Here is a 9,832-nt window from a genome sequence, read left to right as displayed (position 1 = left end):
AGCATGTAGCTGAGGAAAATTCTAGGCACCAAAAACTAAAAATGATGCCCTGTGTTTGCTTTTCTAATAATTCCCAATACTCTGCCACTGAGCTCCAATAGCTAACTGTAACTGGAGAAGCAAAGAGCTCACCTGCCTCCTTTTTGGAAACAATAGCCTCAAAGGTCTCTCCCAATCCCACTCAGCATCTTCCCAGGACATCACAGACAGTAACCGGGCTTTGTCTGGTGCTGCCGCATGACGTATAATTTACAGGAATAAGTGATGACTGATTTAGGGTTAGATTTCCAGTGACAGACAGACCCCTGCTACAAAAGGCCATAAAAATGCATTAAGTTCAACTTTTAATAAAAATAAATTCAGTTATTTGGAAATAACTCCTTGTACTTCTTTTTCCCCTGGGGAATGCACAGACATATACTGTCAGCTTCCTTAGTAGTTATACAAAAGGTATAATTTTTAACACTTATGTCAAAAGGGCAAGATTCTTCTTTCCTTTCCAAGAACAAAATCTTTTCTACACTGAGAAGGAACTCTTACTATTTTCAAAGGAAATTCTATGTACAGAAGAGATTTTATATTACCTAAGTGCAAGAGAAACTTTGGATGTCAGAGTGATAAGAATCACTATGTTGTCTTCTTTCCAATTAAACAAATGAAAACTGAAAACCTTTTTCTTGAAAAGCAAAAATTAACAATACCCCTTCCCCCAATCTCCTAAAATAAACCAAAGAATGTCCCAACTCATTTTAACATTAGAAAAAGAGGAAAGTGGGCCTACACCCTTTCAAGTCCACACTGGAGGATTGCAACGGTCTACACTGTCACTTTGTGGCAGCTTCCAAATCACAGAATTTTCAGATTTCTTAATCTTCTGTTTCATATCTGAGAAGAAAGGAAAATTCAGATTAGAGTGTTGACTGTAGTCATTTGGATTCTGAAGATATAAACAACTAAATATCTTTTCACCTGAACCACATCTGTCAAAAGTACTTTTCATAGTAAAATATAGGAGGTCATGACCGCTGAGTCTCAGGTATCTGGTCTATAAAATGGGGAGAGTGCTACAACACCCCCCTCCCCCAAGTGCTTTGTACACCTTCAATATATCATTGTTGATTTTGAAGACTGATAATGTTTAATATAAAATTTTGGAATAATCTCTTTGTTCTCTCTGAAGTAAAACTCAGAGAATGCCTTTGCCTATGTCAGCAAAAGCCAGCCAAGGCTGACTCTACACTCCTTAGGAGACCTTTAACCTAGGTCGTAATTTCTATTGAACTTTGTTTACCCTTTCCTGTGTCAGTTATCTGTTTAGGGCAGGAAGCCTGCCACTTACTAGTGGTGGGATTTCCTTCTTTATCACTGAGACATATGTTTACCCAGCTGGAATCCCAAGGCCTGACCAACATTACTTTGTTAATTGTCTTGTCTTACTAAATTTATGATTTGTTCAACTAGGAGAGTTCCTTTCTCACGGCAAAATGTATATAAGCCAGAAGATTTCTGCACTGGGTAGCCAGAACATTTCTGGCTCCATAATGCATTATGTTACTGTTTTCTTTAATAGGGAATTGATCAATTAATTAATTAAATCATAAAATGTATGCACTTAGCCTGTTGCCTTTTCTTAACAAAGTTTTCAGGTCAACAAGACTAAAGAGCTTCTGTTCCTTTAAGAGAACATTTATGTACGTGTGACAACTCAGGCATACAGGTATAAGAGCACCGCAAGAGTTAACTATGGAGGGTGACTGAGACAGAATGGAAAGAGTGGACAGAGCTAGACCTGGGTCAGGAAGTCGTGGGTTCAAATCCCACCTCGTAAGGTACAGATCCTCATTTATAAAATGAGAATAACCAGAATAACAGTAGCATTTACAGACTAATAAAAGGTGGCACTGATATGTAACCTCATCAGATGCTCCCAAGTATCCTGAGAGGTCAGTGCCCCCATCAGACAGGAGGAAGCTGAAGCTCTCCCCCGACTCCCACCCCAGTCTCCCTCCCTCCCTCCCTCCAGCAGGGAGCAGAGGCAGGACTGGAATACAGTTTTTCCCATTCTAAGTCCAGCACTCCATCCCCTGCCCCAGTGTGCTGGGGAGCTCTGACAGGATAATGCATGGAAAGCAAACCTTCCATTACTCAATGACTGCCATGATGTGGCTATTAACAATAACTGCCTTGTAAGGAAGAGTTCAAGGTGAGATGACCATTTGTCACTGGTGCTAATAGCCAGAGTCCCTGCCCTGGGAAGGAGGCTGGACCAGATGACCCCTACAATCCCTTTCAAACCTATGGCCTCTAGAATTGTGTGGGAGTCTAAATAATACCTGTTTGGGAGGGGGCTTTTCTGAGATCCGTTAAGACTCACTTGCTAAAGACTACCTTTGCTCTGGACATGCTTCCCACTACCTGTTTCTGGAAACTTCCACACTCCAAGATTTGGTCCCTTCCTGGTGACACCCTGGGTGGGCCATCAGCAGACATGGCCCCACCACTCAGAAGCTCGAGGAGGGGGAGGGAAGCATCAGGAGTCTGCCCAACTTGAATGGGCAGAATGGCCCACCCTGATCCTCTTCCTGCCAGCATGGTGGGTTACAGAGGCCATCCTGGCTGAATGCTTGCTGGCCCTGCCCCTCCTCTCTCCCCCAAGCAAGGCCTCAGTTTCTCGCTGATGTGCATGCTAGGACAGCTGCTTCTTCTGAGAAATCCTCTAGGTCCCCAAACTAAAGCAATGGATTCAGTCAATTTAGCACTTCAATATGGAAATTTGCCAAAAGTCTCCCAATTATATGCACATTAGCTTGTGAATGGAATGCCAGGCTATTAGCAGTTTTCATTTTTTAAGAGAACATGTGCTTCTACACCAAGTACAATAGAATTTACATAATTATCTACATAATTCAATCAACACAGAGAGCTAATAGCGATAATTTAGGCCAAGGTTCACCTGTTTTTCTCAACAAGTCTACTTGCTTTTAGTACCTTAGGTAAACGCTTCACCTGGGCAGCTATTTGTGTAGGTGAGCCATCAGAAGCAGCATGATCCAGCACTTGACTTCAGAGAACCCCATGAGGCCTGGGTTCTAATCCTGGCTATCCCTCATCCTATGTGACCATGACCAACTTATGTCACTTGTCAGCCTTGGTTTTTTCACCTATGGTGCAATCCTCATCCTGTCTACAAGACAGGAGATTAGTGGGAGGAACCTGAGGTCTTATGTGTTAATGACCAACAACAGGAGGGAAAATCTGCCTGCCCAGAGGGGTCCTTACTTTGCCAGCCTTTTCCTCAGGTCTTTAATCTGCTCGTTCTTCTTTGTGAGAATCTCCTTCAGGCTGCGGTACGCTGCTGTCTGCTGGAACTTCTTCTCCAGCTCCTGTTTGCGGAGGAACATCGGTCAGGTATGACTTTACTACATGTGGAAATTTAATTATCCTCTCTTGTTTCAAGTGGCACCATCTGATTTAGCAAAGCAAACTCAGGTATCTTTATGGAGATAACAAGACTGCACTATCCAAAGTTAAAGAAGTCATTTTGTTTTCTAACTACAAAGCCACAAACTAGCACTTTGGCTGATTACATTGCTAGCAAATGATTCAAACATGCTCTTTCACCAGTGGAAAATTTAAAACATTAAAAGAAATACAGAGGGTAGGACTAGACTTATGATTTCATTGATACAGAAAAATGCCTCAGGGGGAAAGCCCCTCTGAACGATGCCCCCTGGCACTTTCTTGGAGTCCTCTAGAGCTGCTTCCAGTCCTGAGAGGTCCAGTGAGAGAACTGGTTAATGGAGGTCAGACTTGGGACAGAATGCAGGCCTACAGGGCTCCCAGGCCTGCTCTTTAGCTGCAGGAAAACACACACACAAACACAAACATACACACACACTCAATCTTCCAAAACAAAAACAAAGGTGTTTGTTTTTATGTGAATTGTGAGAAATGATTATTTCTCTCTTATAATTAATAACTAATTATTGTATTATGACCAAGGTTTTTCCTCTTCTCTATTTCCTCATCCAGAAATCAACCGCCCAAGTATGGGAACAATCAAAGTCTGGGAAATCTTAGGCAGAGATTTACTCAGACAAAGATCTAAGTCTGGACTGATGGGTGTTTACTGCTCATTGAGTTTACTCAGGCAGGTCGAGAAAAATATGGATTCTTCCTTTTGTCAGACAGGTGATATGGAAATTGCTAAGTCTCTTTAAGTCAAGATTTGGGTGACCCTCATTTTAATATAGTCCACTTCCCATTATAATATTCATTCTCTCTTATATTATGTGTTGACCACTCAGAGTTGATTTTCATCCTCAGATGCACCCTTTTTCCAAAAGACTTTATTTAAAATGATAATTGTAAAGATAATTACTGTAAAAGACTGCCAAGATGATACACAATATAGCTATGGTCCATTTACTAATGAACTTCTTGACACGCACCTATCTCTGTGACGTGTCCTAACACATGATAATTTATTAGGGAGAAAGCATTTTTAAAAAAAATAATTTTTGCAAAAATGTTATCTGAATTGAAATTAGTAGTAAGTGCTGGCCCAAATGGACTTTCTACTCTTCAGCTTGTAACCTTTGAAAGAACTCTATTATAATTCCAAGCTTTGGTCAGGGAAATATGAGCTGACCAAAGCTGAGCAAAGAAAATGTAAGAGAAAGAGCAAAGGCTTGTTATGGAGTTTCATGCCAGCCGTCAGACAAGATGGTACATGTTGTTCTGTTTAACTCATGTCATTCTCAGGAATCAATTGTGCTGTAAACTCAGTCAGTATTTGGCAACTGTTGAGGAGGTGAGGCTGCAGGTTAAAAAAAAGTAAAAGACTTTATAAATAAATATCAAAAGTTCAAAAGGTGTGGCCTTTTTGGGTATCAAGGGGACAATGAGGCTGATCTTTTGCTGACTGCTTTCTAGACATAATCAATAAAACTGATTTTAATTTATAAAGAAACTCAGTCTTGGCTCTTTTTTTTAACATCCCTGGAATACAGTTCAATGTGAATCTTGATATCTTTCTAGTTCTTCTAGAAATAAAATCAATGAACCACAAATTTTGGAAGCAAGGTTTCAAATTAAGTTTTATATCTACTTCTGACAGATATCTGAAATAAAGTAACTTTTCAAATGCAGGCTTCATAATAAATTTACTCATATTCTTATCTAAAAGAGAAAAAATTGATCTCTGAAGGTGGTTAGATTTTTAGTAAAATTAATATTTTTTCCAATTACATGTAAAAACAGTTTTTAACATTCATTCTTTAAAACTGAGTTCCAAATTTTCTCCTCCTCTCCTGTCCCCCCATCATTGAAAAGGCAAGCAATTTAATATGTTATATATGCGCAGTCAAGAAAAATATATTTCCATATTAATCATGCTGTAAAAGAAAACAGAGACCAAAAGAAAAAAAAAACAAGAAAAATAAAGAAACTTAAAAAGTATGCTTCCACCTGCATTCAAACTACATCGGTTTTTTCTCTGGCAGTGGATAGCATTTTTCATCATGAGTCCTTCAGAATTATTTTGCATCATTATATTGCTGAGAATAGCTATTATTCACAGCTGATCATCATACAACATTGCTGTTCCTGTGTACAATGATCTCCTCGCTCTGCTCACGTCACTTTGTATCACTTCATGTAAGTCTTTCCAGGTTTTTCTGAAATCAGCCTGTTCATCATTTCTTATAGTACAGTATTACATTAATATACCACAATCATTCCCTAACTGATGAGCTTCTCCTCAATTTCCAATTCTTTGCTACCATAAAAAGAGCTGTTATTATTTTTGTACACAGAGGTTCTATTTGCTTGTCTTTAAAAAAAAAATCTCTTTGGGATATAGACCTATTAGTACTCTATTTCGTTAAATATTCATTCCCCTCCCCCCCCCCCCAAAGGATTACACTGTTATGTAGGGTAGGCAACTTTTGATTGTAATCCTAGCTCCTTTACCCTCCAGAAAAGGTCAAAAGGTATGCACAATTTTACAGCTCTTTGGACATTGTTCCAAATTTCTCTCCAAAATGGTTGGATCAGTTCACAACTCCAGTAATAGTACTTTAATGTCTTGATTTTCCCCCATCCCCACCAACATTTATCATTTTACTTTTCTATCATATTAGCCAATCTAAAAGGTGTGAGGTGGTGCCTGAGACTTATTTTAATTTGCAGTTTTCTAATCAATGATGATTGACAACACTTTTTCATGTGACTATATTTGGCTTTGATTTCTTCACAACCTTTGACCATTTATTAATTGGGGAATAATTTGCATTCTTATAAATTTGACTCAGTTCTCTATATATTTGAGAAATGAGGCCTTATCAGAGAAACTTGCTATATATTTTATGCTTATCCTTCTCTCTCTCTCTCCACCTGCACCTCCTCAGCAATGTTTTGCTTCTGATCACGATCTCCCCCAATTTATTCTTCCTTATATCAGTGTCCCCAACTCACCTCTTCTCTTATCCCTTTCCCTGCTTACTTGCCCATATGGTAAGATAAATTTCTATACCCAACTGAGTATGTATGCTATTCCTTCTTTGAGTAAATTCTGAGGAGAATTCAAGTGCTGTCCATCCCCCTCCAATATTCTCCACTGTAAAAGCTCTTTCTCAGCCCTTTCATGTGAGATAATTTGCCAATTTTACTTCTCCCTTCCCCCTTCTCCCAGTGCATCTCTCTTTCTCACTTCTTAATTTTACTTTTCTAGGTATCATCCCATCATAGTCAACTCACACCCATGCCCTCTATGTATACTCCTAACTGATAAAGTTCTTAGGAATTACAAATATCACCTTTCAAACAGTTGAACCTTATTAAATCTCTTATGATTTCTCTTTCCTGTTTATTGTTTTATGCTTCTCTTGAGTCTTATATTTGAAAGTCAAATTTTCTATTCAGCTCTGGTCTTTTTATCAAAAATGCTTGAAAGTGTTCTATTTCAGTGAATGTCCATTTCTTTCCCTGACAGATTATACTCAGTTTTGCTGGATAGGTGATTCTCGGTTGTAATGCTAGTTCCTTTGCTTCTGGAAAGCAAATTTTGAGCCCTCTAATCTTTCAATGTAGAAACTACAAAAAAAAAAAAAATTATATGATCCTCACTGTGGCTCCATGACATTTCAATAGTTCCTTTCAGACTGAATGCAATATTTTTCTTTGACTTAGGAGCTCTCGATTTGGCTATAATATTCCTGGGAGTTTTCCTTTTGGGATCCCTTTTAGGAGATGACTGGTGGATTCTTTCTATTTCTAATTTGCCCTTTGGTTCTAGAAAATCAGGGCAGTTTTCCTTGAATTATGATGTCTGTGTTCTTTTTTTGATTATGGCTTTCACTTCATGTAATATTTCTTAAATTTTCTCTCCTCAATCTATTTTCCAGGTCAGTTGTTTTTCCAATAAGATATTTCACATTTTCTTCTACTTTTTCATTCTTTTGTTTGTTTTTATTGCTTCTTTCTGTCTCACGAAGTCATTGGCTTCCATTTGCCCAATTCTAATTTTTAAGGAATTATTTTCTTCAATGAGCTTTTGTACCCCCTTTTCCATTTGGCTAATTCTATTTTTTAAGGAGTTCTTTTCTTCAGGGAACTTTGTACTTCTTTTACCATTTGGCCTATTCTGTTTTTTAAGGCACTTTTTTCTTCAGTATTTTTTTGTGCCTCTTTTACCAAGGTGTTCATTCTTTTTTTCATGATTCACTCTCATTTCTTTTACCAATTTTTCCTTTACCTCTACTACATGCTTTTAAAAAATCCTTTTAAAGCCCTTCCCAGAATTACTTTGCAGCCAGAGGCCAGTTCACATTCTTCTTTGAGGTTTTGGATGCAGCAGTTTTGACTTTGTTGTCTTCTTCTGAGTTTGGGTTTTGATCTTTTCTGTTACCATAGTCACTTTCTATGGCCAGGTTCTTTTTTGATTGTTGTTTGCTCATTTTCCTAGTCCATTTCTTTACTTTTAACTTTATGGTAAAGTTGGGCTCTGCTCCTGGAGTGGAGGGCTTTTGTGCTACTGCCCTCAGAGCTAGTTTTGGAAGTCTGTAAGTTTTCAGTTCTTCCAAGTGACATGATTTAAGAGGTGTGGTCACTGCTCTTCCTGGCCTGTGATCTGGTCTGTGAGTAACCACAAGCACTCTTTTCTGCCCTGGAGCTATGATCAAGGTCCCTGCTCCTGATAGTGCTCCTCCTTACCCTGAGACTGTGACTCAGAACCAAGTTCTGGTAATACAAAGAGTCTTGCTCTCAGTTACAGCTAAGGATTCCCTGTAATCTCCTTACCATCTGTGAGCTGAGGGTTTTGGAAGCCACTGCCGATTTGGTTGTCCCTAAGGCCTAATGCTAGCTTGCTGGGGGTGTGTGGTCTGCTCTGGACTGTGTTCTACTCTTACCCTAGTTGAAAAGACTTTTCCTGCACTCATTCTAAAGTGTCTTGAGCTAGAAAACTGTTTCATCCCATCCTTCCATTGGTTCTGCTGCTCCAGAGTTCATTTTGAAGCATTATTTTAAAAGCTATTTGAAGAGGAATTTGGGAGAGCTTGGAAGAGTCCCTGCCTTTACTCCTCCATCTTGGCTCTGTTCCAAGATGGCTAGATTTCCAAAAATTACTTTAAAAATTATGCCAAAGGTATAGAAATACACTGACATTTAAGACAAATCCCATTATTTAGCTGTCTGCTTAGTTATAAGTTATAGAAACAAGATAAGTTAGAAAGGAAAATAAAAATAGTGATGAATAAACATAGATATGGGAGGATAATTTCATTGAGTTGTTTTGCTCCAGAGAAAGAAGAGTCATTGGTTAACAAACACTTTAGCATGAAAGGTGGCCAATTCATTCATACTTCTCTGACCTTCAGAACATGAGCTAATATCTTAGTGTATCAAGTGATTTCAGTATCTCTCCTGGCTGTACTTATTTCTCTAAACCTGATAAAACAGATAAAATGAAAACAGAAAGAGAAAAGTTTTACACTCTGACCTTTTCAGCCACACTCAACTGTTCCTGAACTTTAAGTAGGTCATGCTTTGTTGACACTAAATTTTCTTCCAAAGTCTTCTGGTTTTCAGTATTATCATTCAGTGTCTTCTGAAACTCATTCTTCAGGGCTGCAACTGTATTTTCCAAGTCACTTATATCCTTTGATCTGATTATTGCCTTTAAGAAGAAGTAAACCACAGCAAATTTTACGCAGAAATTCAACAGCCTAGTTGTATCTCAGAATACCACAGCAAACCAAAATGATACTCTGTCCTGGCGCCCACAAAATGTGCAAGATCTAGGACAGGCCTTCTTAACCATTTTTGTGATGTCTTTCCCTCTGGTAGTTGTGTGGTGAAACCTAATTTTACTGTGGTTTGCTCATCATAATCGGAGGAAATGCTAAATTTCAGTTAAAAAATAAAGATGTGCTTTTTTTCCCCATCCAACTTCATGGACCCTACAAAATATATCCAAATTCCCCGAGAAGTGTGTGGACCCCAGGTTAGGCATTCTTGGATGCAGAGGAAGAACTCCAGTCCACTGGGTATATTCTCTATGGAGGAATCATGGCAGGAAAGGGGCAAAAATAACATGAGAGCAGGATAGGTCACAATCTGTACCAGAAGAATCTACTTCTGAAGTACATGACCTATTAGGAACATGTGGTTATAGGCCTAGAGCTTCCTCACTTTGCAGATGAGGAAACTGAGGCTACAGAGATGAAGGCTCTTCCAAACACTGCCCATGTACTAAGAGTCAGAGGTAGGATCTGAATCCACAGACAGCTCTCCTTCCCTGCTGCTGACTGAAAGCCTGTCTGCCTCCCTG

The 9,832-nt window shown here is 38.9% G+C and overlaps 1 protein-coding gene across 3 annotated transcripts in view; it reads right to left on the bottom strand.

The window, feature by feature from the left end:
* Positions 1–327: 327 nt before the first annotated feature.
* The window catches only part of LZTFL1 (leucine zipper transcription factor like 1), a 32,548-nt gene continuing 23,043 nt past the window's right edge, over positions 328–9,832 (bottom strand). For all 3 annotated transcript variants that reach the window (XM_072651382.1, XM_072651383.1, XM_072651384.1), the window contains 3 exons: positions 9,002–9,178; positions 3,280–3,383; positions 328–885 (listed from right to left, as the gene is read on the bottom strand). In XM_072651382.1, the coding sequence (XP_072507483.1) occupies positions 867–885; positions 3,280–3,383; positions 9,002–9,178 (300 nt within the window). In that variant the 3' untranslated portion in view covers positions 328–866. The remainder of the gene's footprint in view (positions 886–3,279; positions 3,384–9,001; positions 9,179–9,832) is intronic.

The sequence above is a fragment of the Notamacropus eugenii genome, chromosome 3, assembly GCF_028372415.1.
Source record: "Notamacropus eugenii isolate mMacEug1 chromosome 3, mMacEug1.pri_v2, whole genome shotgun sequence".
Taxonomy (NCBI): domain Eukaryota; kingdom Metazoa; phylum Chordata; class Mammalia; order Diprotodontia; family Macropodidae; genus Notamacropus; species Notamacropus eugenii.
Note: the sequence above shows the minus strand (reverse complement) of the source record. Positions and strands in the feature narration are given on the sequence as shown.